This window comes from Vigna angularis, chromosome 8 (genome assembly GCF_016808095.1).
Source record: "Vigna angularis cultivar LongXiaoDou No.4 chromosome 8, ASM1680809v1, whole genome shotgun sequence".
Taxonomy (NCBI): Eukaryota; Viridiplantae; Streptophyta; class Magnoliopsida; order Fabales; family Fabaceae; genus Vigna; species Vigna angularis.
This window is the reverse complement of record NC_068977.1, coordinates 26,863,777-26,886,006: the sequence shown is the minus strand read 5'-3', so window position 1 is coordinate 26,886,006 and position 22,230 is coordinate 26,863,777. Positions and strand designations below refer to the sequence as shown.

The 22,230-nt window shown below is 41.3% G+C and overlaps 2 protein-coding genes and 1 long non-coding RNA gene across 3 annotated transcripts; 1 reads left to right on the top strand and 2 right to left on the bottom strand.

The window, feature by feature from the left end:
* Positions 1 to 8,926: 8,926 nt before the first annotated feature.
* On the bottom strand, positions 8,927 to 12,404 carry LOC128193787 (uncharacterized). Its single transcript, XM_052867892.1, has 4 exons — positions 11,237 to 12,404; positions 9,564 to 11,032; positions 9,151 to 9,521; positions 8,927 to 8,975 (listed from the first exon to the last, which is right to left on the bottom strand). The coding sequence occupies exons 1-4, from the start codon at positions 12,402 to 12,404 to the stop codon at positions 8,927 to 8,929; spliced, it is 3,057 nt and encodes a 1,018-aa protein (XP_052723852.1).
* A 3,117-nt stretch (positions 12,405 to 15,521) lies between these two features.
* On the bottom strand, positions 15,522 to 17,101 carry LOC128193462 (uncharacterized). Its single transcript, XR_008244701.1, has 2 exons — positions 16,036 to 17,101; positions 15,522 to 15,990 (listed from the first exon to the last, which is right to left on the bottom strand). It is a non-coding gene; the product is annotated as an uncharacterized LOC128193462 (long non-coding RNA).
* Positions 17,102 to 19,963: 2,862 nt separating this feature from the next.
* On the top strand, positions 19,964 to 22,230 carry LOC128193312 (uncharacterized). Its single transcript, XM_052866765.1, has 4 exons — positions 19,964 to 20,086; positions 20,315 to 21,528; positions 21,623 to 21,741; positions 21,874 to 22,230. The coding sequence occupies exons 1-4, from the start codon at positions 20,031 to 20,033 to the stop codon at positions 22,102 to 22,104; spliced, it is 1,620 nt and encodes a 539-aa protein (XP_052722725.1). The 5' UTR covers positions 19,964 to 20,030; the 3' UTR covers positions 22,105 to 22,230.

Genomic DNA, 22,230 nt, shown 5'->3' with positions numbered 1-22,230 from the left:
CATAGAGTCTTCTTTTCCTTTTGAAAAATTAACCTGCAAAACCAAACAATAGAGTTTTGGTCCCCATAATCTCATTTGGGTCCTTTAAGATTAGAGACAATTTACTTTATAACAGGAATCCAAGCATATTTTCCATTTGGAACATCAAAATGTTTAATTCTACATTTGTTAGAAGTGTGCCCCTTTTTCATACAATAAAAGCATGTGACAACATTTGGGTTTCTATAAGACACAATTCCTTTTTCAACCCATACCCTACGAGTTCTTATCACTTTAGACTTTTTGTGTAAATGCGTGTTTCCACTTCTAGCATTGCTTCTCTCAAAGTTTGTTTTGGCATGTGACTTAGACTTAGTTGCCTTTGCAAGTAAATTCTCAAGAATGTCAATATCAAACATATGACTTTTACACGATAAACATTCAACAGGTTGTACAACAACATCAGATTCAGATAACTTAGTTTCTAGATTACTAACTTTGTTTCTCAAAACAACTTCGTCATCTAGTACTTTTTCATACTTCAATTTCAATTCATTATGCTCTTTCTTTAACTTTTTATGAGCAACATCAAGTTTTTCAGATTCATTTAACAAATCAAGAAATGCCTTTTGTAAATCAAATTCATCACTTGACTCTAAGCTAGAATCACTTACTTGGCTTCCTGCATCTTCTGAGTCTGCCATTAAGCACAAATTAGCTTCTTCATCTGAATTGCTTGAACTTGAAGAACTAGAAGCATTGTCTTCCCAAGCTATGTAAGCTTTCTTCTTCTTTGAAAATTTTCTCTCCTTCTTTTCTTCACTTTTCCTATTATTAGGACAATCAGTCTTCATATGTCCTCTTTCTCCACATCCATAACATTTAACGCTTGATGGAGATCCTTGATTTTCTTTCCTTTCTCCACGGTATTTGTCTTTTCCCTTTGCTTTCATAAATTTAGCAAACTTCTTAATCATAAGACTCATGTTTTCCTCATCGTTATCGGAATCATCATCCTCAATTCTCTTATAACTTTTTCCTTTTGAAATTTCAGATTTGAAGGCAAGTGTCTTTCTTTTGCCTTGATCCTCTTCTGTAGTTAATCTTTTCAGCTCAAGCTCATGCTCACGAAGCTTTCCAAAGAGAATCGCCGTTGACATCTGAGTGAGGTTTTGAGACTCCGAGATGGCAGTCACCTTTGGTTGCCAAGACCTGTCTAATGATTTCAAAATTTTCACATTCAATTCATCAGTGTCAAAAGTCTTACCTAAACCTGTTAGGTGGTTCACAATGTGAGTGAAACGCTTCTGGACATCAGAAATTGGTTCTCCAGGTTGCATTCTGAACATCTCATACTCCTGGATGAGTGTATTCTTCCTTGCACGTTTCACGTCGTCTGTACCCTCATGTGTGACTCTGAGGACCTCCCACATTTCCTGTGCTGTCTTACATATTGAAATTCTATAAAATTCATCAAGTACAACAGCAGATGAAATAATATTACGAGCCTTAATATCAAATTGGGCTCTTCTATTTTCCTCAGGAGTCCAGTTAAAGTATGGTTTTTCTACTTCTACACCATCAACAGTTCTTTTAGGAATATAGGGACCATTTAGCACAGCTTCCCAGATGCCTCTGTCAACAGACCCCATAAAAATTTTCATTCTGACTTTCCAGAATGCATAGTTATCACCAGTAAAGAGTGGTGGTCTGTTGATGGAAGCACCCTCGGCATATACTTGATTTTGATGACCGGCCATTTTCGAAAGAATTTGAAAAAATATCAAAGCAAGCTCTGATACCAATTGTTGGAACAATCGGTACCGTTATAGAGTCGCGCAGCGGAATAAAATACTTAAAAGAGCGGAAAGCGTGTTCGATCACAATTAAAAATTAATTTGGTCCTTTTAGTAAAAATAATTTTCTTTCAGAAAATTAATCAAACAGTTGATATGCGTAAAAAATAAAGAGTGCAGGGAATAGAAAATCACACGAGTAAATTTTATACTGGTTCGATTCAACAGAATCTACGTCCAGTCGTTAATCACTATAAAAAGTGATTAACAATTCCACTAAAAAGATGTTTCACAGATTACAACAAATAGTGAGTAAAGCAGATAGATAAACCTTCCTTCGACGAACGAACCGGAAGAAGAACACTCTGCCAACTCGAAGAGAATCGCTCCGACTATCGACAAACGAAACGCGAGCTTCTCCTATTCACGAGACCAGGCAGAGCACCTTGCTAACTCGAAGAGAGCTTGCTCAGACTATCGACACACGACACACGAGCCTCTCCTGTTCACGAGACCAAGCAAGGGAACTTGAACTATAGCTTCTGAGAACTTCCTCTGACAAACAGTATTCTGCAAGAGCTTCTGTTCAACAACGTTGCTATTGATCTTCACAGAAACCCAATATATAGCTAGCTGTTCTGAATATCTAAGGTTAAGTCTCAACTGCCACGAATAATCGATTATTGTAAGTGATAATCGATTATTTAAGTCCGTTACAGGGTTTTCAAAATGTGATAATCGATTATATGAAGTAATAATCGATTATTCCTGTATGACTCTGTGATAATCGATTATTGTCATTCCATAATCGATTATTGCAGTTAAAAATGCAAGTTTACAAGGTTTACAAGAATTTCCTACTACATTTAATTTCTACAAATTGCTTTTAACTAATTCTAATATCTTCTTCAACTAAAACTTCTTGTAGCATCATCAAAACAAATTTCTTCAAGATTTACCAATACTCCTTATTGGTAACAGTAGTGTCCATAATGAGATCGGAAGGCCGTCTTCTGGATGTCTTCTTCCTTTACCCGAATCTGATGGTATCCCGACCGTAAATCAATCTTCGAGAATATGGTCGTGCCATGTAATTGATCTAGTAAATCGTCAATCCGAGGCAAAGGATATTTGTTCTTGATAGTTAGCTTGTTTAACTGTCTGTAATCAATGCAGAGACGAGAGCTACCATCCTTCTTCTTCACTAAGAGTACCGGTGCTCCCCAAGGTGATGCGCTTGGTCTGATAAACTGCTTATCCATTAACTCTTCTATCTGTTCCTTGAGTTCAGCTAACTCTGCTGGCGACATCCGATATGGTGCAATAGAGATAGGTCCAGCATTCGACACTAGATCTATAGTAAATTCCACCTCGCGTGGAGGAGGTAATCCAGGCACTTCATCAGGAAATACATCAGGGAATTCATCCACGACTGATCGTTCTCCACTCGACTTATTGGACGATCGCTCATGATTCAAACCTTCAAGTCGTTCGTCCGAATGCGTCATGATCAGAAAACAACTAGCACCATCCACGATGTCTTCCTTTAGTTGACCGAGCGTCACTGATAGCTCTACTTCGTACTCGTCTGGAAACACCAATTCCTTAGCACCACAGTCAATGAGAATGCGATTTGCAGCCAACCAATCCATTCCTAGGATCACTTCTAAATCCTTTAGGGGTAGGCAGATGAGGTTTACCTTATAGTTACGTCCTTCAACCTCTATAGGACATTTAACACATACAGTAGACGTCCTAACCTCACCCGCTGCTGGGGTTGATACTACCAAGTCGAACTGCATCTCGCGTTCGGCTAATCCCAATTTCTCAACACACGCCTTCGAAATGAAGGAGTGTGTTGCCCCCGAATCATACAGCACACAAACAGGCATTCCATGCAATAAGCAAGTACCAGTGACGAGCGTACCTGAACTGGCAGCTTCGGCGCCTGTTATAGCATAAACACGACCAACCGCTTGTGCTCTTCCACCCCGATTCTGTTGCATCCTTCCGGCATTTGGCGGCCTCATTACTGCACGCCCGCCCATATTACACTCGTGCTCCATGTGACCATCTCTTCTGCAGCGAGTACAGTATTTCGCTCCCTCCAACAGAGGACACGACGATCGATAGTGTGGTCCTCCACACTTAAAACATCTGACTGATCCATGCTGTCCAGACTGTCCGGCAACAACCATAGCCTGAGAATTTGATGGTTGTGTTGGACGAGCATACGGTAACCTGTTCCGATTCAGATTCGGCCTGGACATGATCGGCCCTCTAGCTGGTGGTTGCTGCTTCTTCAGTCGTTCTGCTTCAGCCACATTTTTCTCTAACACTTTTGCTCTCTCAATCATGGCAGGAAAAGACTTAATGTAGAGGCTGGATATCAATACCTTAAGATCACTCCTCAGTCCATTTTCAAACTTCCTGCACTGCCACACTTCACTGGTGGCAAGGGTATGAAAACGAACCAGATGTTTGAACCTGTTGGTGTACTCAGAAACAGACATATTACCTTGCACCAACTGGAGAAATTCCACTTCTTTGCCGAAACGAACACTATCTGGAAAATACTCCTCATAAAACTTCTCCTTGAAGACTTTCCAGGAAATAGGGCTGTGAGATTCCGTTAGCAACATCTTCGCAGTCGACCACCAATGACTGGCCTCTCCAGTCAATAAATATTCAGTGAATGCCAGTCTTCGATCGTTTGGACAATCCTTGGCATCATAGATCTGTTCCATGTCCCTTATCCACTGATCAGCTCCGTCAGGAAGGCACTTCCCATCAAACTTTGCAGGGCGATGCTGCAAAAAGCTCTCCAAAGTCCACTCAGCCTGATGAGTAGCATTTGAAGCAGATGCTCCCGGCGTAACCCTAGTAGCTGCAAGAATCTCCATTAGTTGCCTCTGAGTCATTTCAGAATTGGCGCGACCAGCTTCGAGATTTTGTGAATTAGTCGCGTTCTGCTGCATCAGAACAGCATTCTGTTCTTGTAGCTTCTCGATCACAGATTCCAACAGCCTCGTGTTATTGGGCACATCATGTTCATTGGTCTGTGGTGGAGGAGGAGGAGGAAGTCTAGGTGCCATTGGTTCTCTGGAAAGTAGAGGAAATGATCGTTAGATAGGTTCAAAGAGCCTATATTACTCAATAAACGAATGTCGAGCACACAGCAAAACATGCATGGTGCACTCACAACCTACAATGTCCTTAAAAGAACAAAACTGCTCTGATACCACTAATGTGACATCCCAAAAATACAGTCATAACTATAAATTCAGAAAAATCACATTTAATAATAATCTCAAACAGTTTTCCACTAAAAATTAAAAACGAACGAACGATCAAGGACGAACGTCCTTGAGTACAGTTACAACATTAAGGGACGAGCGTGCACAACTGCACGTCCATACAAGAGTTTACAATTTGAGATCGAACGTACAAGAAAACTGACCGAACGGTTTACACAGAACAATTACCGAACGGTCGAATTCAACATAAACGAAAACAAGAGATGGTCGAACGACCACTCAGTTCAACAAAATACACTACTGGCCGAGCGGTCTCACTGCTCGGTCTTCACTTCCACATCTACCAGGTTCTCTTCTTCCAGCAACTCTTCCAAACGCTCGTCTCCCTCTGCTCACATCCACACGGATGATCATTGCAATGACAAGACGGACGTACAAGAACAATGGACAACACAAGGAAAACGAAAGGGTAAGCTTACGTAATTCAACTCATGCATCAGCATACAATTTCAGGTAAATAATTCAACATACATGCATATCTCAACATACACATTCACTACATAACAACCCACTTTAACGTACTCACTCAATAAAACTCAACACGACTGACTGTCCGGACTGTATGAACTCTGTGTAGCTTCGGTGTTCGTGCACCCGGGTGATGTAGTAACTGGAACTCTCATCAGCTGCCACCCGAGGTTAGTCCTATCTGTCCAAATAATCACCAGGACTAGGACCTCCTGCCGTTCCCACACATGACGTACCCCCTCTACGTGAGGACGAGTACTCACGGAACATCAGGATGAACAACCGGATAAGCTTACCACATTCATACATTACAAATCTTAATAATCAAGTTCTGAGTCGTTCCTCCTTGGAACGCTCTTTCAAACGTCACAATTTTCCATTCATCTCTTCCTCATTTACTATTCATCATCATTTACTATTCATCATGTACTATTCATTAATCTCATGTACTGTTCATTGGACGAACGCTATTTGGTGGGAAAAGAGAACGAGCGCTCAAAATGATACCGAGCACTATTCGGACGAACGCTCAATTCAAAACCGAGCACTATTAGGACGAACGCTCAGTTGGAGACCGAGCACTATTTGGACGAACGCTCAATTCAAAACTGAGCACTATTAGGACGAACGCTCAGTTGGAGACCGAGTACTATTTGGACGAACGCTCAGTTGGAGACCGAGCACTATTTGGACGAACGCTCGAGGCCGAGCACTATTTGAACGAACGCTCGAGGCCGAGCACTATTTGAACGAACGCTCAAGGCCGAGCACTATTTGGACGAACGCTCGAGGCCGAGCACTATTTGAACGAACGCTCGAGGCCGAGCACTATTTGAACGAACGCTCGAGGCCGAGCACTATTTGGACGAACGCTCAGTGTATGACCGAACGCTATTCTGGGCGAACGTCAGGTGTAAGACCGAACGCTATTCTGGGCGAACGTCAGGTGTAAGACCGAACGTTCAATAACTCAGATTGAAAATCTTGAAGATAAACTAAGAGAAGTTTGGAGAAGTAATACGAACGGGAAAAATGCACTGTTACATATGTATATACAAGTACACAAAAAGAAAGAAGATTATCAAACGTACAAGATTCAACAGTGCCAAAACGAACGCTCAAACAGTGAGGACGTTCGTCCTCGACCAGGATTCTACCCAGATGACAGAATCCCATTTCAATGATTTTTGCCAACAAAACCGAACGGTCAATCACCGTTCAGAAGGAACGCACAACATCTCATGGAAGGTTCATTTCTCATAAAATCATATCATCTCATTCGTTCATATCTACCCAAACTCTCTCATTTCATATATCTCATTTTATCCAACATCTCATGCATAATATGTAACTGAGTCATATATCATTCTCATTCCATAAAAACGAACGTTCAACATAAATCAAGCATAACAGCCTCATACAATCAAAATAACGAACGTTCATACCATCATTCATACATCATGCATTACTTTCATGCAGCCAAATAACGAACGTTCACATAGCAGACATCAAACCAGTTAAATTAAATAAGCTTCCCTTACCTGGAAAATGAACGAACGTTCACAGACGCACACAGACGCTGTCCACAAAGACTCAACTCGCCAACGCTCGTTAATTCACTATACGAACGAACGCCAAAAACTAAAATCAGAACTACCCATTTTGAGGAAAAGACGAACGTACAACTTGCATGCATGAAAACGAACGTCAGAGAGGAAGGAAAGGACTTACCGGTTCAGTTTTCACGAACCGAACGTCCTTCTGGAGTCCTACGTCGAGCGTCCTTCAGCTGCGCCGGAGATACAGATCGGAGGAGGTGCAGTGGTGGTTCCTTAGAGAGGGTTGAAGTGGGGAATAAGTTCAGAATTCCCACTTGCCAGCGCACGTTTGCACTCTGCCTGCGCACTCCACTACGCCTCTGACAGCCCACACCGGACGGTCGACCACTGCACTGTTGCCACGCGTCTTCCACCACCGCGGACGCACGTTCAGGCTGACACACTGTTCTCCACTACGCCGGACGCACGTTCTCTCTGACTGTAGATGCCGGACGTCCACTCTCAGGGAGACACGTGTAATCCACTACACCGGACGCACGTTCCCACTGTGCTCTGACTCAGTTGGGCGTGCGACAGCTGGCGTTCGGCAGAGGGTGTCGAGCACTGTTTGTCGGCCATGTGTACTGCTGAGGTGGCGCGCTCTCCTGCTGCCATGTGGACGCCACGTGGATGCATGTTTTTCGAGGTCTGACATTCCCCCCAACTACAAAAATTTTCGTCCTCGAAAATTAAGACTGAGTCTCGAACAGGTGGGGATACAAATCCTTAATGGCATCTTCCACTTCCCACGTAGAGTCGCCCGTCTTCTCGTCCCAGATGACTTTCACCAATCTGACTGCTTTCCTCTTGTAGTACTTGGTGTCGCTATCTTCAATGCGTACCGGCTGCATTTCCAACGTACGATCTTGACGAAGACGAATATTCTCCAACTCCAATACATGAGAAGGATCGGATACGTACTTACGGAGTTGAGAAACGTGAAAGACTGGATGCAAGTTTGATAACTGAGGCGGCAAAGACAACTCGTACGCAACTGGCCCAATCTTTCTCAAGATTTGATAAGGTCCGATGAACTTGGGAGACAACTTCTTTGGTCGGATGGCTCTCCCTACACCAGTGGTCGGATGTAGTCTAAGGAAGACATGATCTCCTGCATCGAACTCCAAGGGTCTTCTCCTCTTGTCAGCATAAGATTTCTGTCGACTCCTGGACGTCTTCAACCTTTCTTGAATCAGCTTCACTTTCTCAGTTGTTTGCTGAATGAGCTCTGGTCCTGTTAACACCTTTTCCCCTTCCTGAAACCAACACAAGGGCGTTCGACATTTCCTTCCATATAGAGCTTCAAAAGGAGCCATTCCTATACTGGCTTGAAAACTGTTGTTGTATGTGAACTCCACTAAAGGCAAGACTTCATCCCAGACGCCCATGTGATCTAGGACACACGTCCTCAATAAGTCTTCAAGCGTCTGAATGGTTCTCTCGGACTGACCGTCTGTCTGAGGATGATAGGCCGAACTCATTTGAAGTTTACTACCGAGCTCACTTTGTAATGATCTCCATAACCGAGAAGTAAACCTCGTGTCTCGGTCTGAAACAATGCTGGATGGAACTCCATGCAGGCGAACAATTTCTTGGATATAAAGTTTAGCCAGGTTCGTCATTGACATCTTCAGATTGACTGCTAGGAAATGAGCGCTCTTCGTCAGTCGATCCACAATTACCCATACGGAATCATGATTCCTGACCGTTCGAGGTAAGTGAGTCACGAAATCCATCGCAATGCTGTCCCACTTCCATTCTGGAATCTCTAACTGCTGAAGTAGACCACCTGGCCTTTGATGTTCAGCCTAGGCTCGCTGGCACGTTAAACAAGATGCCACAAAACGTGCAACATCACTTTTCATTCCTGGCCACCAGAATGAGCTCCTGAGGTCTTGATACATCTTAGTCATGCCAGGGTGTATGCTAAGACGACTGTGATGTCCTTCCTCAAGAATGATTCTTTTCAACTCGCCATCATTCGGAATGCACGTTCTATCCATGTAGCGTAGAAGACCATCAGTTCCAATGTTAAAGTGTTTTGCTTGATCTGTACCGAGTACGCTTAAGATCTTCACCAACTCTTCATCTTCTCGCTGCTTCACTCTGATCCGGTCGAATACGTCACTAGAGATTCTAAGAGTACAGCATTTGATAACATTCGGTTGCAAGTCAAACTGTAACCTTAGATCTCTAAAACTTTCTACCAAACTCAACTCTCGGACCATCATGGAGGAGACGTGAACTACTTTTCTGCTTAAAGCATCTGCTACCACATTTGCTTTTCCCGGATGGTAGAGTAGTTCAAAGTCGTAGTCCTTCAAGAACTCCAGCCAACGTCTCTGTCTCATATTCAGCTCCTTCTGATCAAACAGGTACTTGAGGCTCTTGTGATCACTGAATACTTGGAACGTTGAACCATACAAGTAGTGTCTCCAGATTTTCAAAGCAAAGACGACTGCTGCTAATTCCAAGTCGTGAGTTGGATAATTCTTCTCGTGAACCTTCAGTTGCCGAGAAGCATACGCAACCACTCTCTTTTCTTGCATGAGTACACAACCCAAACCCTGATGAGACGCGTCACAATACACCACGAATGGTTTGGCCGCGTCAGGAATGACCAATACCGGGGCGCTCGTTAACTTATTCTTCAATTCCTGGAAACTTCCTTCACACCGATCGGTCCAAGCGAACGATTGATCTTTTCTGGTCAGCTGAGTCAACGGGGCTACTATCTTGGAAAACCCTTCAATGAACCGTCTATAGTAGCCCGCGAGTCCCACAAAGCTACGAACTTCAGTTACCGAACGTGGACTCTCCCATTCCAATACTGCTCTTACTTTTGCCGGATCCACTGATATTCCTCCAGCTGAAACTATGTGTCCCAAGAACTGCACTTCCTTCATCAGAAATTCACATTTAGAGAACTTGGCGTACAACTCCTTTTCTCTTAGTATGCCCAGAACAGTCCTCAAATGATCCTCATGTTCTTCATAGCTCTTGGAGTAGACCAAAATATCATCAATGAATACAACCACGAACTTGTCTAGATACGGCCTGAAGATACGATTCATGTAGTCCATAAATATTGCTGGGGCGTTAGTCACACCGAATGGCATCACTACATACTCGTAGTGTCCATAACGAGATCGAAAGGCCGTCTTCTGGATGTCTTCTTCCTTTACCCGAATCTGATGGTATCCCGACCGTAAATCAATCTTCGAGAATATGGTCGTGCCATGTAATTGATCCAGTAAATCGTCAATCCGAGGCAAAGGATATTTGTTCTTGATAGTTAGCTTGTTTAACTGTCTGTAATCAATGCAGAGACGAGAGCTACCATCCTTCTTCTTCACTAAGAGTACCGGTGCTCCCCAAGGTGATGCGCTTGGTCTGATAAACTGCTTATCCATTAACTCTTCTATCTGTTCCTTGAGTTCAGCTAACTCTGCTGGCGACATCCGATATGGTGCAATAGAGATAGGTCCAGCATTCGACACTAGATCTATAGTAAATTCCACCTCGCGTGGAGGAGGTAATCCAGGCACTTCATCAGGAAATACATCAGGGAATTCATCCACGACTGATCGTTCTCCACTCGACTTATTGGACGATCGCTCATGATTCAAACCTTCAAGTCGTTCGTCCGAATGCGTCATGATCAGAAAACAACTAGCACCATCCACGATGTCTTCCTTTAGTTGACCGAGCGTCACTGATAGCTCTACTTCGTACTCGTCTGGAAACACCAATTCCTTAGCACCACAGTCAATGAGAATGCGATTTGCAGCCAACCAATCCATTCCTAGGATCACTTCTAAATCCTTTAGGGGTAGGCAGATGAGGTTTACCTTATAGTTACGTCCTTCAACCTCTATAGGACATTTAACACATACAGTAGACGTCCTAACCTCACCCGCTGCTGGGGTTGATACTACCAAGTCGAACTGCATCTCGCGTTCGGCTAATCCCAATTTCTCAACACACGCCTTCGAAATGAAGGAGTGTGTTGCCCCCGAATCATACAGCACACAAACAGGCATTCCATGCAATAAGCAAGTACCAGTGACGAGCGTACCTGAACTGGCAGCTTCGGCGCCTGTTATAGCATAAACACGACCAACCGCTTGTGCTCTTCCACCCCGATTCTGTTGCATCCTTCCGGCATTTGGCGGCCTCATTACTGCACGCCCGCCCATATTACACTCGTGCTCCATGTGACCATCTCTTCTGCAGCGAGTACAGTATTTCGCTCCCTCCAACAGAGGACACGACGATCGATAGTGTGGTCCTCCACACTTAAAACATCTGACTGATCCATGCTGTCCAGACTGTCCGGCAACAACCATAGCCTGAGAATTTGATGGTTGTGCTGGACGAGCATACGGTAACCTGTTCCGATTCAGATTCGGCCTGGACATGATCGGCCCTCTAGCTGGTGGTTGCTGCTTCTTCAGTCGTTCTGCTTCAGCCACATTTTTCTCTAACACTTTTGCTCTCTCAATCATGGCAGGAAAAGACTTAATGCAGAGGCTAGATATCAATACCTTAAGATCACTCCTCAGTCCATTTTCAAACTTCCTGCACTGCCACACTTCACTGGTGGCAAGGGTATGAAAACGAACCAGATGTTTGAACCTGTTGGTGTACTCAGAAACAGACATATTACCTTGCACCAACTGGAGAAATTCCACTTCTTTGCCGAAACGAACACTATCTGGAAAATACTCCTCATAAAACTTCTCCTTGAAGACTTTCCAGGAAATAGGGCTGTGAGATTCCGTTAGCAACATCTTCGCAGTCGACCACCAATGACTGGCCTCTCCAGTCAATAAATATTCAGTGAATGCCAGTCTTCGATCGTTTGGACAATCCTTGGCATCATAGATCTGTTCCATGTCCCTTATCCACTGATCAGCTCCGTCAGGAAGGCACTTCCCATCAAACTTTGCAGGGCGATGCTGCAAAAAGCTCTCCAAAGTCCACTCAGCCTGATGAGTAGCATTTGAAGCAGATGCTCCCGGCGTACCCCTAGTAGCTGCAAGAATCTCCATTAGTTGCCTCTGAGTCATTTCAGAATTGGCGCGAGCAGCTTCGAGATTTTGTGAATTAGTCGCGTTCTGCTGCATCAGAACAGCATTCTGTTCTTGTAGCTTCTCGATCACAGATTCCAACAGCCTCGTGTTATTGGGCACATCATGTTCATTGGTCTGTGGTGGAGGAGGAGGAGGAAGTCTAGGTGCCATTGGTTCTCTGGAAAGTAGAGGAAATGATCGTTAGATAGGTTCAAAGAGCCTATATTACTCAATAAACGAATGTCGAGCACACAGCAAAACATGCATGGTGCACTCACAACCTACAATGTCCTTAAAAGAACAAAACTGCTCTGATACCACTAATGTGACATCCCAAAAATACAGTCATAACTATAAATTCAGAAAAATCACATTTAATAATAATCTCAAACAGTTTTCCACTAAAAATTAAAAACGAACGAACGATCAAGGACGAACGTCCTTGAGTACAGTTACAACATTAAGGGACGAGCGTGCACAACTGCACGTCCATACAAGAGTTTACAATTTGAGATCGAACGTACAAGAAAACTGACCGAACGGTTTACACAGAACAATTACCGAACGGTCGAATTCAACATAAACGAAAACAAGAGATGGTCGAACGACCACTCAGTTCAACAAAATACACTACTGGCCGAGCGGTCTCACTGCTCGGTCTTCACTTCCACATCTACCAGGATCTCTTCTTCCAGCAACTCTTCCAAACGCTCGTCTCCCTCTGCTCACATCCACACGGATGATCATTGCAATGACAAGACGGACGTACAAGAACAATGGACAACACAAGGAAAACGAAAGGGTAAGCTTACGTAATTCAACTCATGCATCAGCATACAATTTCAGGTAAATAATTCAACATACATGCATATCTCAACATACACATTCACTACATAACAACCCACTTTAACGTACTCACTCAATAAAACTCAACACGACTGACTGTCCGGACTGTATGAACTCTGTGTAGCTTCGGTGTTCGTGCACCCGGGTGATGTAGTAACTGGAACTCTCATCAGCTGCCACCCGAGGTTAGTCCTATCTGTCCAAATAATCACCAGGACTAGGACCTCCTGCCGTTCCCACACATGACGTACCCCCTCTACGTGAGGACGAGTACTCACGGAACATCAGGATGCAGAGAGTGTAGAGAGAAGGAGGAGAGAACTTAGGTTTCTCAGAAATGCAGAAGAGAGGTGCGTGCAGGGGAAGTGGGGAATAAGTTCAGAATTCCCACTTGCCAGCGCACGTCTGCACTCTGCCTGCGCACTCCACTACGCCTCTGACAGCCCACGCCGGACGGTCGACCACTGCACTGTTGCCACGCGTCTTCCACCACCGCGGACGCACGTTCAGGCTGACACACTGTTCTCCACTACGCCGGACGCACGTTCTCTCTGACTGTAGATGCCGGACGTCCACTCTCAGGGAGACACGTGTAATCCACTACACCGGACGCACGTTCCCACTGTGCTCTGACTCAGTTGGGCGTGCGACAGTTGGCGTTCGGCAGAGGGTGTCGGGCACTGTTTGTCGGCCATGTGTACTGCTGAGGTGGCGCGCTCTCCTGCTGCCACGTGGACGCCACGTGGATGCACGTTTTTCGAGGTCTGACATGTTTTCATGTTAAAAACAATTTAATTATTAAATAAGTATTAAATACAATTACCTATTTTTTTTACCTTATATATATTTATAGATTTATATTTATAGATTTGATTAATAATAACAGAACACAGTAATTACATTTTATTTTAAATTATTTATCATTAGAATTAATCTCCTTGAAAACCCGTTCTGTGTGTGATTGGACAACTATACAAAATAATTATATAAAACTTGTTTTACACTATTGGCATGGTTAAACTCATAAACTATCTAATAGCATAATCAAATTGAAAGCACGTGAAAAATAGTTCAATATTATTGTGAACACCCAATTTCGTCCTGACTTTTAGGTTTGTTGTATTTATTTTCATCATGATTGTATAATAAAAAAAATAAAATAAAAAAAAGAAAATAAATAATAATGAATAATAAAATAAAAAAAATATATACAAATTAAAAATAAACAAAAAATATATATATATATATATAAATAAAAATAAAAAAATAATAAAAAATAAAAATAAAAAGCATTCGCCCTCCACCGTTCGTCCTCTGCCCTGCACGACCGTTTGTCCTTTGCCTTATTCGACCGTTCGTCCATTAAACCTCTCGGACGTTCGGCAATTCTCAGCTTCAACCGTTCGGTCACTCGTCCTCAATCGTTCAGCCATTTGGTGTCATTGACGTTCGGCAATTTTCAGCGTCACGCATTCCAACTGTTCCGACGCTCGTCCTCCGACGTTCGGCCAGTTTATTCTCATTGACGTTCGGTAATCCTCACTCTAAGCGTTCCGTCGTTCGACCATTCAGCCTCTGAGGTAGCGAGCGTTCGGTCTTGGCCTAATGGTTTTGAGTTTAATATGGCGTTCGGTTTTGAACGTTCGGCCTAGTGGTGCATGATCTTCTGCCGTGCGCTGAGATACAATTCAATCAGAAAATAGCGTTCGGTCACTTTCTTATGTTTTCAACGTTCGGTCTTGTTGTCTTTATTCTCAGTTGAACGTTCGGCCTTGATGTGTTTGTTACTGAACGTTCGGTCTTGATGTTTTGAACGTTCGGCCTTGATTTGCCTATTCAGAGTTGGACGTTCGGCCTTGTGTTGTTCAAACGTTCCGTCATATTATGTGTTAGTGAACGTTCGGTTACGTTTATTCTTAGTGAACGTTCGGTCTTGATGTTGAACGTTCGGTCATGAATTGTATATTATTAACTGAACGTTCGGTTTTGAACGCTCGTCCTATGCCCTGTGCGCTCGTTCTCCCTCTTCTGCCGCTCGTTCCCCCTCTTCTTGCGCTCGCCCAGGTAGCTCAGCCTTTTCGGCCTCAAACCATTCGACCTAAAATACTTTCGGTCGTTCGTCGTTACCTGTTCATATTGGTAGCGTTCGGTCATTTTTCTTTGGTAGTTGAACGTTCGGTCTTGATATGTTTTTCTTTGTCCATAGTGAACGGCCGTTCTATACTCGTGCGTTTGATGGGGCGTTCGTCTTTTCTCTTATTGCCGTTTTAATAAAAAATATAATAATAAAATAACAAAAAATAACAAATAAAAATAATAAAAGAAATAAAAACAAAAATCCCAAATCTGGAACGTGTATCACCTCCTAGGAAGTAAAAAAAAAAAACAAAACAAGGAAAGTCCCATGTCACAGAATGTGTCTGAGCTCCTGGGAAGTGAACAAGAAGAAAAGGGAAACGAAGTTTCGGATTACGGAATTAGTTGAACAATGTTTTTTCTTTTGTCTCACCAAAGAAAAAGACGAGGTAAGATCCCGGATCAGGGAATAGGTGATGAAGATGCAAAGTGTTTTTAAATGGTTTTGGGAGAGAGCAGAGGGGGCGGTTAATTTCCGGAGACGAAAAAAAAGCAATAACGGAGGGAGGCTTCTTCATCTTGAAGCATTGTCCACTGCTGAGGAGGATCCATCCTCCATATTCACACACAGTTACTGGGGGGATCTTCTTCATTTTACTCTTCAATCATCATTCACCCAGTGCCACAACCAAGGCCTTTGCCTTTCACGACCATCCCCAATACACACACGGCTACTGGGAACACCCATGGCTATCAACCTCAAACTCCTTGACTCCCTTCACCCGTAACCACCTCTGCCCACTGTAACCATAAAAAACCTCAACCTTTGACTACTCTCCATCCCTCGTAATTCCTCATCAAACCAGACTCAACCACCAACGTCCATCTTCTTTATCATTTTCGTCACCAACACCCTAGATCTCCAACACTCGTTCAAGACTTACCACGGCCCAACCTCACCTCTAGCACCCATCAAACACAGCCAAACACTCATCCCCATATTCACACGCCCACGGATATACCCGTAACCACCCAACTTCAACTTCATCTTTCAACCGTCAAAGAAACCAAAGCCATTTTCATTTTTTTTCACACAGACAGTAAAACACCACTACCGACACCCCACGGCCAACATCCATCATCTATCAGACACTTCTCAGACCATTCTCCAACCCCTCTGCTCCTCTCACCCGTAATCATCCCAACCATTTGTTCTTCACAACTCACTCACTACCTCCAATACATTTCCCGTCACCATATCACCCATTCTTACCATTTTTCAATTACCCAAGCCAAGAGGGAAACTCACTCACTCACCGAATAGCCTCCACCCAATCCCTCTCCATTCTCTGTTAACTCCGAAAACCCCTATTCATCAATCATCTCCAAAACCTCTCACACCATCACCCATAAACTAACCACAACACAACCAAATAACCCAACCCATTCCCAAATCACCATCAATAGCGGGGAGGGGGCAAGATCTGACGCTGCGGCCAGTGGCGGCCTTGGAAACGCCTGGGAACTGCCGGCGACATTAGAGATCAGGCGGAGGACTCTTCGCGGCAGCCGGCTTGGCAGAGACGGCCTCACGCACGCGAGGGGAAGGAAAAAAAGGGAGCGAGGACTCCAGCGGTGAGCGGCGGTGGTCAGCGTACCGGCGATGGCTCGGACTGCAGCTGGCGGAAGTCGGTTTTGGCGGAGGCAGTGGCGTCGCGTGCGGTGGCCGTTTGAACACCTTTGCTTCTTTTGGTAAGAATGGGAGGAATCCCTAAGGGTCTCATGAACCGAAAAATGGAAAGGCCTTGGGCCTGCAGCTCTCACTAATAAGCCAAAAACAAAAATAAAATAAATAAAATAAAATAAAATAAAAACATTGTTTCCTTCATGCACCCCCGGTTTTCACCCGTACACCTCCTTTCATTTGGGCTTAAGCCCATCCATTTCTGCAAACAAAAATAAAAAAAAGAATTCGGCCGGACAAGCAGATACTCAATGCACCTCCAGTTTCATCTTGACACCCCTGGCGGACACAAAGTCAAAAAGAGGGGATTTTGGCCCAAACTAAGGGAGCTCCAATTTTACTCCGCATGCAACACTGGTTTTTATCTCTGCACCCCCTATTCTTGTTGGTTTGTTTCTCTCGCTTTGTTCTTAAATTTTTATTTCTTTATTATTTGTTTTTTTTTTCCTGTATGTAGCCCTTTGTGTGATAACTCCACTCTTGTATATTGCATCTTATATTTTGTTGGATTTGTTCATAAAAAATATAAATAAAAATATAAAATAAAACAAACAAAGCCGTGTGAGTGCTCGTGCGATCGTACGCATCAGCCTAGTGCTCATTACGCAAATAATAAGAAAAAAAGCCGTGTGAGTACTCGTGCGATCATACGCATCAGCCTAGTGCTCATTACGCAAAATTAAAAGATAAATTAAAAATCAAAAAAATATGCTTTAAAGGTCAAGCACATGTGTGATCGTTCCTTGTACTAGACATCTTTCCATTTTATAAAAATATTAAGCACATGTGTGATCGCACGCATCGTCCTTGTGCTGAAAACATTTTCTGTCTTTTATAAAAATACCAAAAATATATAAAATCTTCAAAAACTAAAAACATTCACATTTTCAATCAACAAACAATCTTTCTAGCCAGAACTACGTGATCCTTGATTCTCCATCAAAAGTGGAGATACGTAGGAGCAAGGCCAGTCCTTGTCAGGTTCATTTTCCCAAAAATCCAAAATCATTTTACAAACAAAATTCTCAATCAATTTTCAAACAAATTTTCAAACAGTTTTCTAAAAGAATTACGGAACCCTGATTTCTCATTCTTAATGAGAATACGTAGGAGCAAGGTCAATCCTTGTCGGGCCCAAAAAACTAAAAAATACATGTTGTTTCTTTAGAATCTTATTTTAGGAGATAGTTAAACATTTTGAAAACCACATCATATTCGCATATTTAGTTAAAGGTACTGCCTTAGGGCAGGCGTTGTAGGGTGCTAATACTTTCCCTACACGTAACCGACTCCCGAACCAAGAATCAAGTTATACGCAAACCACATATCATCGGAATCCACCGCCACCATCTGCATAGTGCACAGAATAAACGTGAAGAAGAAATTTCATGGAACTAAGGAAACTGAAGTGTGGAGAATAGGAATTGAACCTTAACGCTACCAGGTCCATTAGGAACGATGTCTCTGCGAACGATCCTCATGGCTGTGGATACCACCGGCGCTAAACACCACACTTTCTTCCTTTTCTCTCTCTCCTTGAAACGACGGTTGAAAGCGCACGTCCCCACTCACTGTCACCAAACAATGGCTCGGGCTGTTACTTCTAGCCCCGCTGTAATTACTGCCTTCACCTCCCTATTCCATTAAAATCCTTAGCTTTGATACGAAATTTTTCAATTTTTTTGAAACAAAAATTAAATATTGTATATTTGAATTGCTTTTATTTTAAATTATTTATTCTTTGAAATATTTCATTTGGATAGAACAATTCAAATTTATTAAATTTTAATTTTCTTAAATAAAATGTTTCAAATATTACCAAATATAAAAATACAAAATACAAAATACAAAATACAAAATACAAAAATTATTATTATAACCTTGCAAACAAAATTGGAGACTTCGCAAAAACAAATATGGTTGACCTTTACGTAAAACTTATTTTACTAGCATTGATAAAATTTGACGAACATTAACTTAAAAAACACTAAATAAGTTAGTATTTTGTTAATATTCATTATAATAAAAAAACTTATTTCTTATTTATTTTCTTCTCTTTCATTAATTCAAATAATTTTATAAATTTTTACTTCCCCTTTTTATTTAATTTTCCAAAACTCAATCCAAAAATAAAAATAAATGAAATATATAGAAGATTGAGCCATAAATACGACTAAGATAAAATAAATAAGCGGTCAAACTTTTTATAAAAAGAAAAGAAAACGTTATGACATTAGTTTGGAAAATAGTTTTATATTATTATCTAAATATAAATTATTATATAATAAATTTGTTTAATTTTCAATAACTTTTTAAAAATTATATATAAAATCATTTATAATTCTTTCGACATGGTAATTGAGATTAAGGTCTAATATCTATGTGATAGTTATGGTCTCCTAATTCATAGTAGTCATTTGTTTTACAGTGTCAGGAGGTGTTTTCATGTTAAAAACAATTTAATTATTAAATAAGTATTAAATACAATTACCTATTTTTTTTACCTTATATATATTTATAGATTTATATTTATAGATTTGATTAATAATAACAGAACACAGTAATTACATTTTATTTTAAATTATTTATCATTAGAATTAATCTCCTTGAAAACCCGTTCTGTGTGTGACTGGACAACTATACAAAATAATTATATAAAACTTGTTTTACACTATTGGCATGGTTAAACTCATAAACTATCTAATAGCATAATCAAATTGAAAGCACGTGAAAAATAGTTCAATATTATAATACCTATATGAATAATTGCATGATTAATACATAAATAAGATATTACACTAATGATAATATGATATTGGAATAATGATAAAATGAAATATATTTATATTTATTTTTCACATATTATAATAATAAAATAGTTATAAAATAGTAAATTTTTTACTTTAAAAAATTAGTAAAAAATAAAGAAAATAATTTCAAAGTATCATTTCTATTTAATATTGAATGTTACATGCAAAATAAAACCGAGGTAGCACTCTACTTAGCCTACATTTGTCAACTGAACCCTCCACGTGTCATCAACAACTATATTGTAATAATGAATCAGACACACTTCTCATTTTGCCCAACATGCTGCTGAGAATCAGAACGAGGATGAAAAACACAGTAGCATGTTAGCTTTTAGAGGTTGGGGATTTCAAGCTTGTTTATCTTACAATCTGTTCAGGTACAACTCTGATCCACATTCTTCTATTATCTTCCCTCTCTTCCTGGACTGCATCGTTCTCTTACCGTTTTCACTCTATTCACTTGCGTTTTCACTCTATTCACTTGCTAATTAGTAATGTTGATGTAAGGCGTATAGACATGCATAGAGAAAACCTCTTTAATCTCTAGACATATCACAAGTTTTTTTTTCAACTTTCAATAGCATTTGTTGGTGTATATATTATAGGATGGAATTTGAAGAAGCGGAAGATGAAGAGTGGGATACTAGAAAATACTCGTCCAAAAGTAATGCTGCAAATGGTTGCATGATGAGGTGGCTGCTCAAAATGGGAGTCTGTGTTGGAAAGAAGATCTTAGTGGCTGGTTTCATAGCTTCAGCTGCTCCTGTGCTTGTTCCACCTCTTGCGGTGGCTTCTGTTATTGTCATTGCTCTTTCTATGCCTTATGCAGTTTTCTTGGCTAGCTATGTATGCACTCAGAATTTAATGAGTAAATTGCTCCCCAGGCCTACTCTCCAGAATCCCCCATTGCTTAAAAGGATATGTTTTAAGCAGGGTGGTTGTGATGATATGCAGATATATAGAGAGGAACAAGCCCTTGTGGATGAAGCAAAGAGAGACATTGAAATCGATGGTTTTGGTATGAAGAATGGAGAAAATGTGACAGTGGGGAGTGAGTGTGGTCCACGAGAAGAATATGCCACTGATGGAATTGAAGAAAACTCACCAGGAGAAAATAATGGAGTGCAAGTGCAGCCATTTAGTGAGGACTATGAAGAATTTAAGACTCCCTTTGAGGTTAAAACTTTGTTTTTACATGAATCCCAGGATCAGCCCATGGAGGGTGATACAGAGGAAGCAGAGTTACAAAGAGAAACAAAGGGACTGTTAGAAAAAATTAGAGATGAGGGTAGAACTGATAAGACTAGGGAGAGAGGAGAATATGCAGAAGGAATATGTAGAGGGGTAGATGAAAGGGGTAAAAGAATTGGTTCTGTTGAAGATATGGAAGAATCATTGGCAGAAGAACATAGTACCATTGGGGAAACTGGAGAAGACTTGAGAAAGGAAGAAGATCCAAATCTACGGGAGGAGATGCTTCATTCAAGAAATGATGAAAATATGGATATCATGTTAGAAGGAAAAGAATTTGACACCACAAATGATTCAAGGAAGTCATTGGCTGAACCTTCTGAACTACTGATTCCAGCTGAACCAATTGAAGCTTCACCAATAGAATCAATGGTTTATAACATTCAAATGGATGAGAACTCTTCTCAGGACTCAGAAAATCAAGAATCTCATATGCATAAGTTAAATGAAAGGATGTACTTGGAAGATGCAGAAGCTAGAGAAATTGCTAATGAAAGTGCACATGATTTGTTTGATGGAAAACAGATAGACCCTGATGAGAAGACATACACAATTGATTTGCATGAAGGTATGGACCATAGAATATGTCTGCCATTTTACAGTGTCTAGAGGACTAACTTTTGTTTTGAGCCCTGATATCTGAATTAATTTGTATGTTGCAGAATCTTCAATTATTGGCAGACGCACAGATTCTATGGAGGTTCTTGTTTCCTCTGTAGAACAAGAGTCTTGGCCATCTGAATGCTCCTCTGAAGAAAACATTATCTCTTCTTCTGAAGAGGTCAATGCCTAATTAATTGCATTCTATGTGGAAATAATTCACTTAGTGTATGATTAAACTTATATACATAAACTAAAAGTTTTATTGCAACATATTTGATTATTATGGGAGTGTTTACTGAAGCTTTTGCAGGTAGTATTGGGTGATGAGAAGATGTGGAAAGAGATTAATGTGATAAGGAAGATAGTAGGATATGAAGGTAGAAAGGAAGCATCATGTGCAGATGAATTGAAGGCTCTTTACATCTTCACTGGAGTTGAGCCTCCAACATCTCTCAATGAGAACTCCATCCACCCCTTAGAAATCAAGGAGAAACTCCAATTTCTTATGTCCATCCTTGGAATTAAGCCCAACATGACTTAGAATGTAACACATTTGTGTTTTGTTTTCTGCATATTTCAGTCAATTTAAACAAGTTCCTTAAAATGAAGGATATTTTGTAGGATTCCCTAGGTAAACTTATTATACAATGTCTTAATCTTAATTGTT